Here is a 22,468-nt window from a genome sequence, read left to right as displayed (position 1 = left end):
GACATCTGAAGGAAGCCCTGTATAGGAAAGTTTTGTAATGATCAATGTTTTATTATGTTTTTATATATGTTGGAAGCCACCCAGAGTGACTGGGGCCAGAAATGACTGAGAGTGACTGAGCCAGAAGTGCCCCTATCTAAAAAGGTTGGTGGGTTGTTGTTGTTATTCCACCATGAGCATAGTTATTGGTTGATTTATGAAACAAAAATGGGGGAGGATGTAGTTGAGTGGCAGAGCACCTGCTTTCATTGCAGAAGACTCCTTGTTCAGTCCCCAGTGACATCTCCAGTAAGGGCATACCGCCCTCGATCTCAGCTCCCTTCTGCAATATGGGGGTAATAACACACTGGTCTACCTTACAGGGTCGTTGTAAGAATTGTCCAGAGAAACACTTGTTGTTTGTTTAATTGTTTAGTTGTGTCCGACTCTTCATGATCCCCTGGACCAGAGCACGCCAGGCACTCGTGTCTTCCACTGCCTCCCGCAGTTGGGTCAAACTCATGCTGTAGCTTCGAGAACACTGTCTCACCATCTCGTCCTCTGTCGTCCCCTTCTCCTTGTGCCCTCCATCTTTCCCAACATCAGGGTCTCTTCCAGGGAATCTTCTCTTCTCATGAGGTGGCCAAAGTATTGGAGCCTCAGCTTCAGAATCTGTCCTTCCAGTGAGCACTCAGGGCTGATTTCCTTCAGAATGGAGAGGTTTGATCTTCTTGCAGTCCACGGGACTCTCCAGAGTCTCTTCCAGCACCATAATTCAAAAGCATCAATTCTTTGGCGATCAGCCTTCTTGATGGTCCAGCTCTCACTTCCATACATCACTACTGGGAAAACCATAGCTTTAACTATACGGATCTTTGTCGGCAAGATGATGTCTCTGCTTTTTAAGGTCATAGAATCATAGAATCATAGAGTTGGAAGAGACCACAAGGGCCATCGAGTCCAACCCCCTGCCAAGCAGGAAACACCATCAGAGCACTCCTGACATATGGTTGTCAAGCCTCTGCTTAAAGACCTCCAAAGAAGGAGACTCCACCACACTCCTTGGCAGCAAATTCCACTGTCGAACAGCTCTTACTGTCAGGAAGTTCTTCCTAATGATGCTAAAGATGCTGTCTAAAACGCTACCTCTAACTCAATGAGGGAACGCTACCTCTAACTCAACGAGGGGCTATGGAAGAAAGTGTGTCCCTTTTAAGTCCCTGGTCTTGCTTATCTGCAGTTTGTCTGGCCAGAAGGGCTCGTGTGCCTGAAAATTTCATCCACTTTTGCCAAAAGCAGGGAAAGGTATAACCGTTTTTCGAATCCCTGTTATGGTGAATGGGGAATAGGGAACTTTGTTTTAGACAAAGTGGCTCAGGGGACCCAAATTACAGATCAGAACCCCAATCTGATGGTGTTTCCTGCTTGGCAGGGGGTTGGACTCGATGGCCCTTGTGGTCTCTTCCAACTCTATGATTCTATGATTCTAATTACAGATCAAAGTGGAAGCCGAGTACAGAGTGACTCAGAAACAGATTGGGTTTTTAAAAAAACACTAAAACAAAAAAATAACAACAACAGATCTAAGGCAAATCTTGAGGTCCATGAACCCTGGTATGTGCAGCATATATTTCACAGTTTTTGCCATGCATTACAGCAAAAAAAGCTTTCCAGAATCTCCTCCTGCGCTGAAACAAAGGAGCCCCTAGGTAGAAAAAGAAACCCAGTCCCCTGTCCTTTAAAACAAGAGGGAAAAGAAGGTAAGGGTACAAAGAAATGAAAGGAAAAAAATCCTATCAACACCTAACCTTTTAATCTTATTATTGCAACAACATGTTAATTTATTTATTTTTTGAGGGAGGGGGAGAAGTTTGGCAGTTGGTTAAATTGCTAACACCGTTGTGAATGGCAGACGCAACAGGTCGCTTCATTGAATGCCTGCAGCCGCTCCTGGCGGAGAAATTCCAAATTTGGACTTAATTAATATTCCTAGCCCTGGTTTCCATAGTTTCTTTTTAAACACGAGTACCAGCAGAACCTTGGCAGCAACTTTGCCCATATTCTCAATAATAACACCCCTCTGGCTGTCAATATATATAAAAGGGGAAACATTTTTTGCATACCTAGAACAGCCTGTCTTTTACCACCACCCCCCTTCAAATCTTTTGTTTCACCCCTGCTGCCTCACCCCCCCTCAAAAGAGGGGGGGGCAGAGGCAAAGTTTTTTGCAGGGTTTCATGATTATCATTTTTTTAATAACAGGTTTATTTATTTATGCTTTGCCCAGCTTAATCAGTTTAACTCTTTCCTGGCTTGTGTTATGCAAATGCATGCGCACACACACAAACGTGTGTGTGTGTGTGTGTGGTGCTTTTTTTCTTTTAAAAAATGTTTAGGGGTATTCTTAATTTCCTACTCATATTGAAATACTGCCCCTCAATGAGGCCAAACTTCGATTCACAAAATGGTTAGCGGTATGTGTACCCCTGCGTCCCCCCAGAAAAAAAGATAGATAGATGATAGATAGATCATAGAATCATAGAGTTGGAAGAGACCACAAGGGCCATCGAGTCCAACCCCCTGCCAAGCAGGAAACACCATCAGAGCACTCCTGACATATGGTTGTCAAGCCTCTGCTTAAAGACCTCCAAAGAAGGAGACTCCACCACACTCCTTGGCAGCAAATTCCACTGTCGAACAGCTCTTACTGTCAGGAAGTTCTTCCTAATGTTTAGGAAGATAGATAGATAGATAGATAGATAGACAGACAGATAGATAGATAGATAGATAGATAGATGATAGATGATAGATAGATAGATAGATAGAGAGAGAGAGAGATAGAGAGATAGATGATAGATAGATAGAAGATAGATAGATAGATAGATAGATAGACAGACAGACAGACAGACACACACACACACACACACACACACACACACACGTGCACACTTCTTCTCTCATATCTGAAACTGCACTGTTGTTTCAGAGAATAAACTTTTTAAAAAGTCATTGCAAATGGAATATTCAGGCCTGGTTTCAACAAGCTACATTGGGGTAGGCAACCTAAGGCCTGTGGGCTGGATGCAGCCCAATCGCCTTCTCAACCCGGCTCATTTTGCAACTTGTCCCAGCAACTTGTCTAAACTTATGGCATCCTTGAGTCTGCCCCTCTCACCCTGAGATTTCCCTCTTTCCTCTGCAGGGGAAAGAGAATAAGAATAAACCTTCAGCTCGTGCCAATGCAATCCAACACAGAAAGAGGCCTCACTCAGACCTACAGTGATTGTTAGAAGGACCAAATCGCACCTGGCTGCCTCCGGGCAATGAACAGGTGAGCAGAGTCTCCAGGTGGGGCAGGCACACCTGTGCGGAGAACCTGTAATTGCTGCCAGCCGTGTGAACAGGCAGGTTGAGCTGGAGAGAATCAAAACCTGAGCAGGGGGGCTTCCGAGGCTGCCTAAAAAAACTGCCAGTCTCTTACTCAAAGTAGCCACATGATGGCTTTAACCCTGTGATTTGATTCAACCTTCTCCTGAGTGAAAAGTAAAACAAACGGCATAATAATCATTTGGGATGGGCTGTGCCTTTTGCTGATAGTGCTATGATAGTGCTTGAGACTGACCCAGAAACTCCAGCGGGTGCAGAATGCCGCGGCAAGACTCCTTACGGGGTCCTCGCGGCGGGATCACATTCACCCGGTGCTATACCAGTTGCACTGGCTCCCGGTGGAGTACAGGATCAGGTTTAAGGTGCTGGTTTTAACCTTTAAAGCCCGATACGGCCTAGGACCCTCGTACCTACGGGACCGCCTCTCCTGGTATGTCCCATGGAGGACCTTACGGTCTTCAAACAAAAACATCTTGGAGATCCCAGGCCACAGGGAGGTTAGGTTGGCGTCAACCAGAGCCAGGGCCTTTTTGGTCGTGGCCCCGATCTGGTGGAACGCTCTGTCACAAGAGACTAGGGCCCTGCAGGACTTGACATCTTTCCGCAGGGCCTGCAAGACAGAGCTGTTCCGCCTGGCCTTTGGCCAAGGCACAGTCTGACCCCCTCCTTTGGCAATCCTCACAGAACTCTAGCCCAATGGTTGCCATTGATTTGATTTGAATTGATTTTATAATGAAATGATTTTAAGGTAAAGGTAAAGGTACCCCTGCCCGTACGGGCCAGTCTTGACAGACTCTAGGGTTGTGCGCTCATCTCACTCTAGAGGCCGGGAGCCAGCGCTGTCCGCAGACATTTCCGGGTCACGTGGCCAGCGCAACACACACGGAAACACCGTTTACCTTCCCGCTAGTAAGCGGTCCCTATTTATCTACTTGCACCCGGGGGTGCTTTCGAACTGCTAGGTTGGCAGGCGCTGGGACCGAGCAGCGGGAGCGCACCCTGCCGTGGGAATTTGAACCGCCGACCATGCGATCGGCAAGTCCTAGGCGCTGAGGTTTAACCCACAGCGCCACCTGCGTCCCTACGGATTTTATGATTATGATTATGATTTATGATTAAATGATTTTAGAGTGTTGTATTATTTTACTGTTGACAGCCGCTCTGAGCCCGGCTTCGGCTGGGGAGAGCAGGATATAAATAAAATTTTATTATTTTATTATTATTATTATGTGCTGTTGATGTACATTTCTTAGAAATGTTTTTCCCCTTCCAGTGCTTTTTTTCTAAAAAAATAAATAAAAATGCTTAGGGGTACTCTCATTTCCCTACTCATATTGAAATACTGCCCCTCAATGAGGCCAAACTTAGATTCACGAAATGTTTAGGGGTATGCGTCCCCCCAGAAAAAATGTACTGCCCCCTTCCAACTTTTAACCGAGCACCCCATCATGTTATCTAAATTATAGCATTTGGCAGAAACAACGCCCAAAGCTGCCCACTTTCCTGCGGTTGTCTGCCTCGTATGGCAGGCCAGAGATGCAAACAGCAAGATGGCTTACGTTATTCCTCTCCAGAAAGAATAATTGATGAAATATACTCGGAGTCAAGAGTGGATTTCATGCTCTTTATTCAGCTCATAGTGGTGAGGAGGAATGGAAGTTCCCCCAGAATGTCTGCTTTGTATACATTAATTACCCAATGGGCCCCACGTGATTGGCTAATTCCGGGATTCTCCTGTAGGCCAATTAGGTTGCGGATTCACTTCCACCAGGAACTGGATTGGGTGGCTCCTGTGGACCAATCAGACTGCTGCATTCTGAATCCTATTGTTCTAGGACCAATCAGACTGCTGCCTTTTGGATCCTATTCAACTCAGTGCATAACAATTGACTTGCTTCTTTGCTGCAGCCAGGGTCTCTGCAAGCTTTCTGATTCAAGGGACTCTTCGCTTTCCTGCAAAGAAACTTCTGAATGCAGAAGAGGATTTGCAGGTGCACGTTTGAAGCCACCAGCAAGAAAGTGCCTTCTGGCCAGCGCCTTCCCACGGTGCATTGTGGAAAATCAAAATGGCAGCTTGCTTGAACCACTCAGAGCTAAAGGGGGGCAGGTATCAGCCATGTGTCCTGCTGAGACCATGGGGCCAGAAGGTGGCCACTCATTAAGAACTGTGCAGTTAACGTACAGTACAATACTCCTCAGACATGTATTTTGTGTTTAAGGGGTCTTACTCCCAGGTAATCATGAAATTAAAAGACGCCTGCTTCTTGGGAGAAGAGCAATGATAAACCTAGACAGCATCTTAAAAAGCAGAGACATCACCTTGCAAACAAAGGTCAGTATAGTTAAAGCTATGGTTTTCCCAGTAGTGATGTATGGAAGTGAGAGCTGGACCATCAAGAAGGCTGATCGGCAAAGAATTGATGCTTTTGAATTATGGTGTTGGAGGAGACTCTTGAGAGTCCCACGGACTGCAAGAAGATCAAACTTCTCCATTCTGAAGGAAATCAGCCCTGAGTGCTCACTGGAAGGACAGATCCTGAAGCTGAGGCTCCAATACTTTGGCCACCTCATGATAAGAGAAGACTCCCTGGAAAAGACCCTGATGTTGGGAAAGATGGAGGGCACAAGGAGAAGGGGATGACAGAGGACGAGATGGTGGGACAGTCTTCTCGAAGCTTCCAGAATGAGTTTGACCAAACTGCGGGAGGCAGTGGAAGACAGGAGTGCCTGGCGTGCTCTGGTCCATGGGGTCATGAAGAGTCCGACACAACTAAATGACTAAGCAACAACACCACTCCCAGGTAAGTGGCTAAAGAATGGCAGCCTAGGGTTACCATTTGGTGAAAATAATAATAGTAATAATAATAATAATAATAATAATAATAATAATAATAATTTATTTATACCCCACCCATATCTGGGTGGCTTCCAACAGAATATTAAAATATAATAGTCTATTAAACATAAAAAGCTTTCCTAAACAGGGCTGCCTTCAGATGTCGTCTAAAAGTCTCATAGTTGTTGTTTTCTTTGACATCTGGTGGGAGGGCGTTCCACAGGGCGGGCGCCACTACCAAAAAGGCCCTCTGCCTGGTTCCCTGTAATGTGGCTTCTTGCAGCGAGGGAACCACCAGAAGGCCCTCGGACAGAGTTAACAGCCATATCTCCACAATCAGGACCAGCAGGACATAGCTAAAATCCCCTGAGAAGCAAGAGGTTGCCAGAGGAACAGAAATGCCCTTCCATGGCAGCCATTTTGCGCAATGTCACGCCCCCTCCCCAAGGCCGCCATTTTGTGGCTGGCGCCCACAACACTCTCTCAAATTTTGGTATGTGCTCACTGGTCCAAAAAGGTTGGCAAGCCCCGGGGTCCAGGGTGGCATGGCTTTCTGGGCCTTGGTGGCTAGCACCAAAACAACTGGTAAGGTCGGAGATCCACTGATTGCAGGCTAAATAGTATTGCTACAGACCCCAAATCTCAACAGATTTCCACGAGGGCAGCTACTTACCAAGAGAGAGGAAATGTGTCACAAAGATTGGGTATCCTGATTTGCATAAAACTTTCAGGTGTTAAATCATATGTAGGGTGCAAATTTGGGAACAAATGCTCCAATTTAAATAGAAGTGCAAACACAGGGACAACCCAGTGAAATCGGGAGCGTGCAAGTAATAAAATCTTCTTCTTCTTCTTCTTCAACCTCTGCTCCCCATCTTTAAACTGGATACCTTCAACTAGAAGACTGCCCTCCGTAAAAATAGGCCACAGGCCACCACAACTTCCACCCTGCCTGAACTTCAGGCAAACTCAGAAGCTAAATCTACTCCATGTTTCCTTAAATTCAGGCGGAGGGGCCCATCTTCGGGATATTATTTATTCTTTCTTTTCCATAATAGAAGAAAGCAAGCAGGTTCAGAAAGATAATTCGCCTCAGCTAAGCTAAGTCTTTAATTTTTGTCTCAATGGGGTTCTTATTTCACATTGGATGTAGCAGGTGGTAGCAATATCAGGCTACCATTCCTCTCTGGGTTGCTTCCTGCCTCCCCCCTTTTTTTGCACAGGATTGTTGCAGACACATTGCACTATCTTTTGCCCAATGAAGTCTTCAAGAACGGGCTGAAGGAGGTGTTTGTATGGCTATAGTCTCTCTCTCTCTCTCTCTCTCTCTCACACACACACACACACACACACACACACACACACACATGCACACAGCCTCATATGCAACATTTTGCAGTGGAGTGTTGCGGTATAATTGTTTCTGACAGATTTATATTTTTTAAAAGAAACGTGCTGTCCCTTTCTCACTATGGATGATAATAGCTCCCAGCCAAGGAACTACTAACTAGGAGAAAAGACAGGCTCGCCAGGAAAAGGAAGGTGAAAAAGAAAAAGACAAGAAGGGGAAAAGGAGAAAATAGGAGAAAGAGACCCCAAATTTCCACTTAATAAATACGATCAGTGCATGGCCGACGTGGGGAGCCTCTATATAACTCCCTTCATTCATGGGTGCTGTAGTTCAGTAACATCTGGAAGGCTGAAGATTCCCCATACAGTGGTGCCTCGGGTTACAAACACTTCAGGCTACAGACTCTGCTAACTCGAAAGTAGTACCTCGGGTTAAGAATTTTCCTCAGGATGAGAACAGAAATTGCGAGCCAGCGGCGCGTCTGCAGTGAGAGGCCCCATTAACTAAAGTGGTACCGCAGGTTAAGAACAGTTTCAGGTTAAGAACGGACCTCCGGAACGAATTAAGTTCTTAACCCGAGGTACCACTGTACCTGGTTTAGGGGGATGCCACTTCCCGCAGTATGTGCCGCCCAAGGCAGTTGCTTCCCCTTGCCGAATGGTAGGGCTGGTCCTCCTCTTTCAGACAATAGCATAATAAATATATTATTATTATTAATAATAATAATAATAATAATAATAATAATAATAATATCCCACCCATCTGGCTGGAGGAACCACCAGAAGGCCCTTGGTCTGGACCTCAGTGTCCAGGCTGAACGATGGGGGTGGAGATGCTCCTTTGGGTATACAGTGGTACCTCAGGTTACAGACGCTTCAGGTTACAGACTCCACTAACCCAGAAATAGTACCTCGGGTTAAGAACTTTGCTTCAGGATGAGAACAGAAATCGCATGGCGGCAGTGGGAGGCCCCATTAGCTAAAGTGGTACCTCAGGTTAAGAACAGACCTCCAGAACGAATAAAGTTATTAACCCAAGGTACCACTGTACTGGCATTACAGTGCTACCTCTGGTTATGAACTTAATTCGTTCTGGAGGTCCGTTCTTAAGCTGAAACCGTTCTTATCGTGAGGCGTGCTTTCGCCAATGGGGCTGTGAGAGGCGCACGCTTTTCATTCGAATCCTGGGGCAAAGTTTGCAACCCGGAGCAGCTACCTCCGGGTTAGTGGAGCTCATAACCCAGGCACCCCCAAACTCGGCCCTCCAGCTGTTTGGGGACTACAACTCCCATCATCCCTAGCTAACAGGACCAGTGGTCAGGGATGATGGGAATTGTAGTCCCAAAACAGCTGGAGGGCCGAGTTTGGGGATGCCTGTCGTAACCTGAAGCATTCATAACCAGAGGTACCACTGTAGTTAAAAGAGTGTTTTTATTCAGGGGTCAGCAAACGTTTTCAGCAGGGGGCTGGTCCACTGTCCCTCAGACCTTGTGGGGGGCCAGACTATATTTTGAAGAAAAAATGAAGAAATTCCTATGCCCCACAAATAACCCAGAGATGCATTTTAAATAAAAGCACGCATTCTACTCATGTAAAAACACCAGGCAGGCCCCACAAATCACCCAGAGATGCATTTAAAATAAAAGGACACATTCTACTCATGTCAAAACACGCTGATTCCTGGACCGTCCACGGGCAGGATTGAGAAGGTGATTGGGCCGGATCCGGCCCCCGAGCTTTAGTTTGCCTACCCATGGTTTAGGAAACTGTTGTTTCAACCCAAACGGAAGATGAGCATCATCTGCTTCTTTCCTCCCTGCCCTCCCTCCCTCATTGTAGGAAAACTTCCACTCATTAAATGTTTTTGAAAAGTTCATCTTCGTCATGCATTCCGCCCCCCCCCCAAATTTGCTTTGTTTCTGCCCCCTCCCCTCGCTGGCCCCCCCTCGGCAGAACACAGCAATATAAATACTCCTAACGCTGTGGAAATGAATTATTGACAATTTTAATACATGTTGCACAGTACATATTAATATAGAAAAATACATGTTATCAGCACTGTACTGTTGACTGTCTACTAATCCATTCCACCTGCTCAAATATTAGTGCAAATAATTATATATTTGTAATGCATCACTGCTGTCTAGTTGGAATCCATGCCGGCGGAATAAACGTCTCTTTGGAGACGCTGTTTGCCATCATGGGGACAATGCGCCATATTCACACTCAAATTGACTTTGGATAGATAAGTAAGGAGATTGAGCAACCTTCAAAAAACCCACTTGTCTGAGACTTAGCTAGTTATTTTAATGAATTGTTTACAGTCAAATGAATGTTACCACCACACACAAAATGGGGAAAAAAATGTCACCTTTCATATGGACAGCCAAATGTGATGGCTTCTCTCAAAATACTCAACAGGGGCCTTGCGAATGATGACCAGGGTTCAAAGTCCAGCAATACTTGCGCTGAAAAGTCTCTTCACATGCCAGAATGTTAGGTTTGCACATTTAGAATGGATTAAAGTGCTCTGCTTCTTTTTACTTTTGTTTTAAAAAACAGACTTTTTGCAGTTTGGAAAGTGAGAGGGAAATAGCCTGAGAAGTGCAGGGTGAATGAATAACTGAAGGCAGGGGTCAGCAAACTTTTTCAGCAGGGGGCCAGTCCACTGTCCCTCAGACTTTGTTGGGGGCCAGACTATATTTTAGGGAAAAAATAAAATGAACAAATTCCTATGCCCCGCAAATAACCCAGAGATGCATTTTAAATAAAAGGACACATTCTACTCATGTAAAAACACCAGGCAGGCCCCACAAATAACCCAGAGATGCATTTTAAATAAAAGGACACATTCTACTCATGTGAAAACACGCTGATTCCCGGACAGTCCGCGGGCCGGATTGAGAAGGTGATTGGGCCGGATCTGGCCTCCGGGCCTTAGTTTGCCTACCCATAACTTAAGGGAATAAGAATAAGAACAAGAATAATTACAACAACAGCTTACAACAAAATATTAAAAATACAAGAAAACATCAAACATTAAAAACTTCCCTAAACAGGGCTGTCTTCAGATGTCTTCTAAAAGTCAGATAGTTGTTTATCCCCTTGACATCTGATGGGAGGGCGTTCCACAGGGTGGGCGCCACCACCGAGAAGGCCCTCTGCCTGGTTCCCTGTAACTTCACTTTTCGCAGTGAGGGAACCGCCAGAAGGCCCTTGGAGCTGGACCTCAGGGGGCTGGGCAATGGGGGTGGAAATGCTCCTTCAGGTATCTTGGGCCGAGGCCGTTTACTGTTTAGTACAGTCATACCTTGGGTTGAAGTTGCTTCAGGTTGAGCATTTTCGGGTTACTTCCGGGTTTCGCCACTTGCACATGCGCAGATGCTCAAAATGACTTCACGCGCATGCGGAGAAGCGATGAATCGGGTTGCTCTGGATGCAAACGGGGCTCCGGAACGGATCCCGTTCACATCCAGAGGTACCACTGTATTATATTCTAATGGATTGTTGAATGTTGCTTTATTGTTAAAGTTATTGTGACTTTTTCTGTACTGGATCAGATTGTTATTTAGGTGTGTGATCTTTGCTGTCTATTTCGTTGTTTCTTTGGCTTGTAAACCGCCTTGGTATAGTAATATAGGAAGGCGGAATACAAATTAAAAGTGAAATGAAAATTTTAAATGTTTAATGTTTTGTTATGTTTTTACATATGTTGGAAGCCACCCAGAGTGGGTGGAAGAACCCAGGCAGATGGGTGGGGTACAAATATAATAATAATAATAATAATAATAATAATAATAATAATAATAATAGTTTTTTTATTTTTATTTTTTTACCCCTGACCATTAGGTCCAGTCGTGACTGACTCTGGGGTTGCGACGCTCATCTCGCTTTATTGGCCTAGGGAGCCGGCGTATAGCTTCTGGGTCATGTGGCCAGCATGACTAAGCCGCTTCTGGCGAACCAGAGCAGCGCACGGAAACACCGTTTACCTTCCCGCCGGAGCAGTACCTATTTATCTACTTTCACTTTGTGCTTTCGAACTGCTAGGTTGGCAGGAGCAGGGACCGAGCAACGGGAGCTCACCCCGTCGCGGGGATTCGAACCGCTGACCTTCTGATCGGCAAGTCCTAGGCTCTGTGGTTTAACCCACAGCGCCACCCGCGTCCCTAATAATAGAATAGGATGTCCCTATTTTCATTGGAGAAATGTTGGAGGGTATGGAGTGGAGGAACCCAGGCAGATGGGTGGGGTACAAATAGAATAATAATAGTAGTAGTAGTAGTAGTAGTAGTAGTAAATAGAATAGGACGGTATGCTCTTTTTATATTCTTACATTATGGGATGAGGCGGCTTCTTATGTTTGGTTGAAGCTTGAGCAATGCTGAAATTCGCAAAGCAATTTCTGTGCTCCCCCCCCCCCCCCACATTCTGAGCTCACCCCAGGACTGTGGAAATTTGTATGTTTGTGTTTTCAGGGCTTCAAAAGAGCTTCCCAAGTGTTTCCGCTGCTCTTAAAATGTTACGGCTGCCTTCACCATTTATGACTCCCCATCAGCTTGTTTCTAAGCATTTAAATATCTTTCTTTTCTACAATCCTCCTCCAGGTTCCCTTTTCACAATATGCACACTTCTTCTTCTTCTTTCCCCCCTCCCAAGTTGCGCGGATGGAGTTGTAACTACTCTGCCTTCCCCCCTTTCATTATCGTCACCCCTTCGGCTGGAAAGCAAAACGGAATACAAAACGGCAAGTTGTGTTAAAAAATTATAGGACTTGTAAATTGGGTGGGGAGGGGGAAAAACACATCTGTTATTTTCTGCCCTATTGGCAATTTCCTATTTTAACCAATTGGAGGGCGTATAATTACACCCGCCCCCCTCTCAAGACCTCGCTTGATTGCCGCTCATTAAATGCCAACGTTAGAAGAGGGAGCCGTGGAAAGGCAGCACTTTTAACTCATTACCTGGAAATAAAAAAGGCATTTTTGAAATTTAGTTGTGGATAGTACTTAAAATTATATTGAGGTGCGACTGGAAAATATTTTCCCAAATTGCACGCCGTAATAGCTATAATACTTTGAAACGCACAGCAAGTTTAAATTCCCCCCCTCCCCAGTGCAAATTTTGTTCTTCAAATTACTTTTGTGTTTTGCTTGAGTGGGGAGGGGATATTCCACCAGCGAGCTCTCTTGGGCCCCACTGGTGGGAAAATATAGACTGTACATGAAAACGCATAAGCGCATAAGAAGGGCATTCTGGATCAATGGCCCGTCTCGTCCAGCAGCCCGTTCTTCATAGCTGTCAACCGTCCCTTATTTGGCGGGACACTCGCTTATCCCAGCGCCGTGTCCCGCTGCTGTCCCTTATTGATGATGTCCCTTAAATTTCCCGGGTTTCAAAGGAAGCAGCTCCTCTCCCTCCCTCCCTCCCTGCCGGCCAGGGAGGAGGGAGGCTCCAACTGTGTTGCTTGGCTGCCCAGCCCGCCCCCCTCCGGCCTCCTCTCACCAGCCTCGGCCCCCGGGAGCCCCTCCCTGCCGGGACTGGTGGAAGCCTCGGGCCCTTCCGCTGCCATCCTCCTCGCGGCCGCCGAACTGAGCGTCTCTGCCTGGGGCCTCCCCTCTGCCCGTAGACGCCGCTGCCGCCGCTCCCGCTAGACTGTACTGCGGCTGCGCCACCGAAGGACCTGGATGAGATGGGCAGCCTGGTGTGGCCTATGAATTGCTGGGGAGCCTTGAGAGGAGAGGGAGGGCAACCATAGAGAAAGCAGTTCAGAGAGAGGAGGAGGAGGTGGAGGCGCGGGCAGGTGTTCCAAGGGCTACAGGGGAAGGACCGCAAACGCTTCTCCCATAGATTTGTAGTGGTTGACTAGCATAGATGGTCTGATCTGTGGGTTTACTTCAGGCGCTATTTCCCCCCCCCTTCCTCCCGCCCCACCTGATGGAACTGAGAGCTGCAGATGGAGCACGAGAGAAAAGATACAGAACTGCAGCAGCATCTTCGTAGCTTGGACTTCGTTTTGCGCGAAAAGTGGTTGCTGCTTGTAGTTATTTAATTGCAGTGTTTCATCGGCTGGTGTCTTGAGCAGCAACCTCTGGAAACGAAGGGTTAAAAACCGGCGCTGCTTTCCCAAATTATCTGGTCCCTTTTAACTTCGTATTTCAGCTGGTTGACTAAAATCCCTTATTTTGGCTGCTGATCCCTTATTTTCGAGGCTGATGGTCCCTTATTTTCAAATCTGTAACTTGACAGCTATGCCGTTCTTGCAGTTGCTGCCCACATGCCTGTGGGAAACCGACAAGCAGGACTTGAGCATGAGAGCGCCATCTCCCCTCCTTTGGCCTCCAGCAACTGGGATTCAAAAGCATGACCACCTATGACTGCAGGCAGCAGATTAAGGAAGGCTAAGGAATAGCCAAAGGTGCCCAGTTTGGTCATCTTGGTTCTGAGAATCTCAACTCTGGCACTCCCACCTTGACGTTAGCCGAAGTTTGCTTTGTAGGATTATTGGCCAGCTTGTTCTTTCCAGACTCTCAAGCAACGATGTGCTCTTCCAAGCCAGCATGTTCTCACTCCTCAACGACATCTAGGTAAAAGGTAAAAAGGTAAAGGACCCCTGGACGGTTAAGTTCAGTCAAAGACGACTATGGGGTTGCGGCGCTCATCTCGTTTTCAGGCCGAAGGAGCCGGTGTTTGTCAGCAGACAGCTTCTGGTGCAACAGGACACCATGACAGAAGCCAGAGCGCACAGAAACGCCATTTACCTTCCCGCCACAGCGGTGCCTATTTATCTACTTGCGCTGGCGTGCTTTTGAAGTGCTAGGTTGGCAGGAGCTGGGAGAGAGCAACGGGAGCTCACTCCGTCGCAGGGATTCGAACCGCTGACCTTCTGATCGGCAAGCCCAAGAGCATACAGAAAGCCGCAGGCTCAGTCCTCAGCATCTGCTGGTAGGACCAGGAAAGACTCCCAGTCTGAAACCCTGATGAGCTGCTGCCAGTCAGAGTAGACAATTGAGTTCAATAGCTCATTGGTCCGATTTGGTGTAAGGTAGCCTTTCCTCATCTGATGCCCTGCAGACATTGCCTGACTACAGTTCCCATCAGTCCAAGCTGGTGCAGCTGTGTTGGCTCCAGCAGAGGGGAGCTGAAGCCCAAGATACCTGGAGGGGGTCAGATTGGAGTGTTGTTGTGTAGTCGTCTAGTCATGTCCGACTCTTTGTGACCCCATGGAGCAGAGCACACCAGGCACTCCTGTCTTCCACTGCCTCCCGCAGTTTGGTCAAACTCATGTTGGTATCTTCGAGAACACTGTCCAACCATCTCGTCCTCTGTCATCCCCTTCTCCTTGTGCCCTCCATCTTTCCCAACATCAGGGTCTTTTCCAGGGAGTCTTCTCTTCTCATGAGGTGGCCAAAGTATTGGAGCCTCAGCTTCAGGATCTGTCCTTCCAGTGAGCACTCAGGGCTGATTTCCTTCAGAATGGATCGGTTTGATCTTCTTGCAGTCCATGGGACTCTCAAGAGTCTCCTCCAGCACCATAATTCAAAAGCATCAATTCTTTGGCAATCAGCCTTCTTTATGGTCCAGCTCTCACTTCCATACATCAGTACTGGGAAAACCATAGCTTTAACTATACAGACCTTTGTTGGGAAGGTGATGTCTCTGCTTTTTAAGATGCTGTCTCGGTTTGTCATTGCTTTCCTTCCAAGAAGCAGGCGTCTTTAATTTCGTTGCTGCTGTCACCATCTGCAGTGATCATGGAGCCCAAGAAAGTAAAATCTCTCACTGCCTCCATTTCTTCCCCTTCTATTTGCAGGAGGTGATAGGACCAGTGGCCATGATCTTTGTTTTTTTGATGTTGAGGTTCAAACCATATTTTGCGCTCTCCTCTTTCAGATTGGAGTAAACTGGTTCAAAAGGAGGCAGTGCAAAGGGGAAAGGACCCCTTGCCATCTTTGCAGGACCTGACGTGATGCACCTCCAAGTTTCAGCGCTGCTCACAAAATGGTACCGCAGCAAACGGCTTTGAAGAGTAAGTTCTGGTGACAGCAAGTTCTGGCTTCTCTCAATTTTGAACCCGGAAATCGTCTGCTTTCTGCAGACAGGAATGATTGCAGGTGGGGATATTGAACAAAAACATGTGAACAGAACAGAACCCCAGAATGGAGAAGGCTGGTGCAGCGATGGTTGTGTGACTGAGTTTAAAGGAACCATCCACAACTTCCTCCGTTAGTATTGATGTTTGTGGCCAAGCCGAGTAAAGGAACATCTATAACAGCATTAGAACTTTATTTTAAAAGTGTGTGTATGTGTGTGTGTACAACCATAGGAAGTTTTGAAGTACTCTTCTGATGCGATTTGCAGACATACGATGATGCCAAACGCTTCTTGCTTGCCATTCTGAAATCTTTCACAAATGGACTAAAACCCCTCCTTTTTTTACAGAATGATTTGTAATACTGGTGAGCAGAACCGCTGCTTTAAAAAAACAACACACCAGCAATGCTGGCACTTAAGATTCAGAGGTATCAGAGAGGTATGTTTGGAATCCACATCACAGCTCGCAAAAAATGGCAGCTGTACAGCTAGTGCCTTCCTTCTCCGGTGTCCACCGAGCGCTTTGTGCCTCTGCCATGGCCAGCGAAGAGAGCGATGCAAGGGAACAAAGCAGGCGTTTTCCCAGAATGCTTTGGGGAAGCTTGGCATGCTCTCCCTCGCTCCTTTATCACAATAATACTGAGCTTGTATGTATTCACCCCCCCAAAAAAAAACCATAAAAAACTACAGCGCTATAAATCAGGCAGTACTTATTGGGCCTCAAGACCTTCAAAAAGGTTTGCAGGAAGATCCTTGCGGCTTGAAGTGTTAAGTGCAGGCCTGAGAGAAAAGACCTTTTGTAAGATGCACTAAAAACACAGGCCAGTCATCTCCTTGGGGGCGAGCCAAGTGGGATGGTTTGGTCCCAGTAGTACGACCGGTGTGCGTCTTTGCCACAACAAACTGCCCTCATGTGCCTACGCTGTGACTCAAAATGTTTTATTTGTATTTTACCCAGCCTCAAGGCATGAAAATCACAGGTATGCCCAGCCCCAGCTGCTCCCCCCCCCATCATCTTGTTTGCCCTACAGAAAGGAGAAGGGATCCAGTTCTAAACCAGAGGGAGCGAGAGGTGATTGAGAGATGCTCCATGGCATACTAAATCTGCCTTGCTGGCAACTCTTTATAAAGATGCACATGTACAAAAAAAAAAAAATTAGGAAACTTCCCTAAAGTATTTCCGAGAGGTATTTTCTGTTTAAAGCAGAAACAGAAAAGTTCCATGCCACTTCTGAGAAAGGGAAGGAGTTAAAACATTGCCTGTGAATGTATGGGTTGTATTAAGCACATTGGATTTGGCTCACAGTTTGTGTATACATGATTCTAGAGTTAATAAAATGAAGACTGCATGTTGTCTTGCTACGTTCTGAACAAAGAGGCCCTGCTAACAGTTTCATGGGGCTTTTAGATCTCACCAGAAAGAACTAAGTCAAAGTGTAGTCAGTTGTATTCCCTTAGGAGCATTGTGAAAACTGTGAGGGTACTACACAGATTTAAGTCAGTTACTGGAGGGTTCGGCACCGCTCTCCATCTATACACACTGCTAACATGTGTGTGTCACGATTCTTTTAACACCCATGTAACATGCACAAGTCGTCTGTGCAAAGCTTTCCCCGTCATGGCATCTGCAAAGAAGGGAAAAGGTTCCGCTGCTGAACTTCAGTGCATCAAGCCGCTGTCAAAGCTTCAGGAACTCTTTGTGGGATGTAATTCATTGATACAGTCAAATGCAACACTCCTTATTTCCCTAGAGTGGGTTGCTGATATTTTGCTGCCATGCTGCTCTCCTGCAGCCATTTTGTTATCTTAATGTAGTCTTGCTGTCTGCTGGCTCTCAGCCAGCAACACATGAGTTCAGCCTCCATATGAGACAAACCCAGACTTCGTTATGTAATTATTAAGCAAAGCTTGCATTTCAGGGATCAAACCGTTAACTGAAATGTGAGTAAACTTTTTGTTACTTTACTCAGAAGGACTCTTGTGTCTTTATTCTTTTGAGGGGGATTAAAGGGGACACAAGGAAATAATCTTAACTAAGAGATTCAAACGAATCTGCAAACCAGCTTCCAGCTATATTGCAGGGAATCTGCTCTGCTACATCACTTACTAGTGTGAGTGAAGGACGGATAATACTTATCCAATATATCCTTTCCTACTGTCTTTAACATTCCCACACTCTTCCAGGGGGGAAAGGGAGTGGGGCAACCCTGCAAGCTGTCACCTGTCCCACAGGTACACTAAGCCTCATCACTATGTTTCATCAGGATCATGCTGCAGAGATGTGCACAAGCCTATCAGCGGAAGGAAAAGGAGGCAGCGAGACGGGGGCCGCTGGCGGCTACTGGGAGCAAGGAAAGGCATGGCGAGAAAGGAAAGGGAAAAGAGAAAGGAAGAGCAAGGAGACTTGCTCAGCTGAACAGAGATGCCAGCCATAGAATGAGAGTTCTGCCTCAGGAACATCAGGGGCAGACGATTCCTGATGCTTTCCCAAGTTTCCTCAAGCAAAACTTTACATCTGTGGCGGTTGTCATTTTGAGAGAGCACAAAGTGGTTTTAAGGAACGCCCATCTACAAAAAGCCTCTGTTCCCTTCTCTCCACTGGGTAACCGTAAGGTGTCAGGTTGCAGCACGGGCAAAAGAATCCACTTTGGATGTTCTGAAATACAAGTCATTATTTTTGAACCAGTGCTGAAAACGTATTTATTTGTTTTTATTTATTTAATTCATTCAGAAGACAGCAAGTCAGAAAGACTGGCCACGTGGCGTTCCGATGAACAGGCAATAGGAAGTGCTTTTGCAGAATCTAAATTTCTGGAGGCTGTTTATTTTACACGGAAGAAGAAAAGAGGACAAATGGAAAGGACCAGTTTAAGTTACACCTGGACATTTTTCTACCAAGAGCTCTCTCTCTCTCTCTAGCCCCCTCCCCAATCCAGCCCCCACCCCACACTCAGAAAAAGCTGCCACTATGCTCTCTAGGAGGCCAAGTCCCAGCAAACACTTGGGTTTTGCTTCTTCCGCGCTCTCAGCTGAAGTGGCGGCCGAGGCGAGCGGATCTGTAGTCAAGGCGGAGCTGTACAAAGGAATGGAGGATGTTCTTGTCCAGAATAGCAAGCTGCTCTCCTGAGCAGACCTGCTTCAAGTTATCCGGAGCAACGACAAGGAGGTTGCAAAGGGAGTGGAGAGTGTCAAAAAGCTGCAGTACCAGTGCAATCTGTAGCAATGGGGGGAAAGCAAAGCAAGATCAATTTAAATACCCAACGGTGCTTTTCAGATACACCACAGGCCTAGAGATTATAGTGGTACATTGGTTTTCAAAAGCATCTGTAGTCGAACGTTTTGGAACTCGGACATCAAAAACCCGGAAGTAAATGCCTTGGTTTTTGAACACATCTCAGAAGTCAAACAGAAAACACGGCTTCCGATTTGAGTTTTCCGTATTGAGCAGGCATAGGCAAACTAAGCCCTCCAGATGTTTTGGGACTACAACTCCCATCATCCCTAGCTAATAGGACCAGTGGTCAGGGATGATGGGAGTTGTAGTCCCAAAAACATCTGGAGGGCCGAGTTTGCCTATGCCTGGTATTGAGGCTTCTATTTTGAGGCTTCCGCTTTCAGTTTTTGAACGTTTCAGAACTTGAACGGATTACATTCGAAAACTGAGGTACCACTATATTAGCAAAATATTATTTGCATAATGCACCCAATGCACAGATATTTTTCTCACCTTTGTTCATGAACGCAACAAACCTTTGAGGCTGACAGTTTGACTATTCCCATTTTACAAATAGGTAAATCCCATTTTAACATTAGGCCACCCAGTCAAATACAAGGACAAGGTCCTGCATCTCAAATTGCATTGGGCATGCCTATTGGCCACATACCTTGAACTCTTTGGCACATTTCCGGTATTCAGCCACATCGCAAATTGCCAACATGCCCCCCATGCAGCTGTAGGAATATTGTTGCAGGTGCTCATAGATGAGTCGGTGGAAGCGAACTCCAAACTCTGTCAGAACACCGTCCACGTTCTTGCCATCCATAGAATTCCTGATCTTTTCCACTTGCTTTCTGACGTAGATGCAGACTTTGGCACAGGCCTGGAAAGTAAGCAGGAAAGTTAGGAGGAGAAAAAGAAAAGGGCTCTGTCAGGCTTGACAGCCACTCAGGGTGGAAATTGTGTGTGTGTGTTGGGTTTCTGAACTGACAACTGGGGAAAGGTGACACCTCACATATTGTGTTCATACAACATTTTTCAACTGAATAAAGAACGGACACTTCACTCTTTCGCAAACTTCTCAGCTGCCCTCTTGGAAGAAAATGAGTTCAATACTTTTAGATGGCATTCCTGGGATGTGAAACTCCCAGGAACTGCAGCAAAATACAGGTTGCATTCTTGTGCCCACTTATCTGAGAGTAAACCCCATTTAACTCAATGGGATTCACTCATAAGGGAAAATTTCTAGAATTGGCTTGTAATCCCTGCTTATCACTATATTACACTTGTTTAAAGTGAAAAAAATATTGGTGATGTGGCCGTTATTTGAAGTGACTAATGTACAAGAATCATACTTGTGATTTAATCATTTTTTCCAGTCTGTCTGACAAGTAGTTCTGAGTAACCCAGAAGTTTGCATGCAGAGAGAGATGCTGATGCAACAAAAAGGTTCACTACATCTATTTCATGCCTCTTATTTTAAAAAGCATTCAAATATCCCAGTGGAAGTACCTGAAAGTAAATTCCACTGATGTTACTCAAACGGTAATATTAAGTAAGCCGCAGTAGTGGTCTTGATGTGCACCCATCTCTCTCTCTCTCTCTCTCAGGCACTCACACTTCAGATAAATAAATAGAATAACAGAATCGTCGTGCTGGAAGGGACTCCAAGGGTCATCTAGTCCAACCCCCTGCAATGCTGGAATATCAACCGAAGCATCCCTGACAGACGGCCATCCAACCTCTGCTTAGAAACCTCCAAGGAAGGAGAGACCACAACCTCCCGAGGGAGACCGTTCCACTGTCAAACAGCTCTTACTATCAGAAAGTTCGTCCTGATGTCTAGTCAGAATCTCTCGTAACTTGAATCCATGTGCTACAATTATCCCAATACTTTGGCTGCTACTAAAGCCAGTCAAGGTTCTGGAGTTATACTGTCCTTATACAGTGGTACCTCGGGTTAAGTACTTAATTCGTTCCAGAGGTCCATTCTTAACCTGAAACAGTTCTTAACCTGCAGCACCACTTTAGCTAATGGGGCCTCCCGCTGCTGCTGTGCCGCCGCTGCGCGATTTCTGTTCTCACCCTGAAGCAAAGTTCTTAACCCGAGGTAATATTTCTGAGTTAGCGGAGTCTGTAACCTGAAACGTATGTAACCTGAAGCGTATGTAACACAAGGTACCACTGTATTGTGTAAGGCCTTCAAATGTGGTTGCAAAAGGTGCACCGCTATTAAAATAAGTTCCCTGGTAATTTAGGCATCATTCATTTTGAGCATTTTGCTCCATGTGCAACATTTGGATTTCTTCATACACTGTGGCTCTGTTGGTGGCAACCACGGAGATCTGGGAGCCTGAAGGGCACAGTAAGGAATGTATTCATTTTTACTCTGTGCTTTTTGAACGTGGCACACTTCAGCTGGGGTGCTGGGAGCTACTCCGCAGGGTGGGAGGGTGGGTTTGGCTGCTGGTGCGGTATAAATGCTAAATTGCAGTCATCAATACAGCGTAGCTTAGTACATAAGAGGATACAGCCTTATTGCAGGGGGCTGGGCTAAACTATCTGCCAGCCTCACCCCACTCTATGCTTCCACATTCTTATGATTTCTATACAGCACAACAGGACACCAATGACTAAAAACGCTGAGCATTTAGGAAGCGCTATTGTTCTCGCCCAGGCTGAAATCGCACAATGGAAATGCATCAGAATTCCTAGAAGAGTGAAGAAAACTTGACTATTAAGGGAGGCGCATGTGTGATAAAATGCATATGCTGAGCAGAGTCAGCAGGGAAGAACGCCAGCGGCAGTCCAATTACTTGCCGTGTCACTTGTCATTGACTAATCTATATATAGTTACTCACATTAGTGTACTGAATCAGAACATTGTTCTCATCTTCTGGTTTGAAATCGGTCTTCCTTTGTTCCGCCGCCAAGATGTGCTTCATCTGCCCAATCATGCAATTCAGCGTCCTTCAAAGTTAAAATACCAGGTGGCTGTTTTAAAGTTAGCGTTTTGAGCCCCACAAAGCCCAAGCCAACACGATCCTCTTCTCAAAGCGACCGCTAACTTGCAGTGAAGTGTGCCGTCGCAGGCCTATTCCCCTGGGCTTCCAGAAATGGTGGGCCGCTAAAGAGCAGCAGAGGCGATTTAAAACTTCACTCTTAAAGTTGGAGATTAACACGCACGTTATTTATATAACACCATCTTGATACTCTGCACTTCACAAAGCACCAGCATGGCTGTCCCTTCCTCCAAGGGACTTGCAATCAGAACTAGGCACTGGGATGGAGGGATGGCTAGACACAGGTCCACAATTCTCCCCACCCCTAAATTTTCATTATTTGCCAGAATAATGAACTGTCCCAAACCACGAACAGTTGATGCAAAAGGGGAAACTGACTGATGGTCCAGAAAGGTGATAGAACCTTCACTTGCCTGTCAATTCCCATGTCCAGCTTCACTTCCATTTGTTCTGTGACGTCCTTTTTCTTCTGAAGACATTCAGAGAGCTTGGGAGAAGAGCTGTGATAAATGGAGGGAGGGGAAGTCGTTAGCTACCATTCTCTGCCACACACACATCTACTCCAAGCACCCGCGATCCCAG

At 46.2% G+C, this 22,468-nt stretch overlaps 1 protein-coding gene across 1 annotated transcript in view; it reads right to left on the bottom strand.

The window, feature by feature from the left end:
* Positions 1 to 18,332: 18,332 nt before the first annotated feature.
* Positions 18,333 to 22,468, bottom strand: part of EXOC5 (exocyst complex component 5) — a 31,804-nt gene continuing 27,668 nt past the window's right edge. Inside the window, exons 15-18 of the mRNA XM_080993449.1 lie at positions 22,300 to 22,386; positions 21,725 to 21,833; positions 19,531 to 19,746; positions 18,333 to 18,860 (exon numbers count right to left, since the gene is read on the bottom strand). Coding sequence (XP_080849575.1) covers positions 18,672 to 18,860; positions 19,531 to 19,746; positions 21,725 to 21,833; positions 22,300 to 22,386 — 601 coding nt within the window. The 3' untranslated portion in view covers positions 18,333 to 18,671. The remainder of the gene's footprint in view (positions 18,861 to 19,530; positions 19,747 to 21,724; positions 21,834 to 22,299; positions 22,387 to 22,468) is intronic.

This window comes from Podarcis pityusensis, assembly GCF_964106645.2.
Source record: "Podarcis pityusensis genome assembly, chromosome: 1".
NCBI lineage: Eukaryota > Metazoa > Chordata > Lepidosauria > Squamata > Lacertidae > Podarcis > Podarcis pityusensis.
The sequence above is the reverse complement of the archived record's forward strand: the minus strand, read 5'-3'. Positions and strand labels throughout refer to the sequence as shown.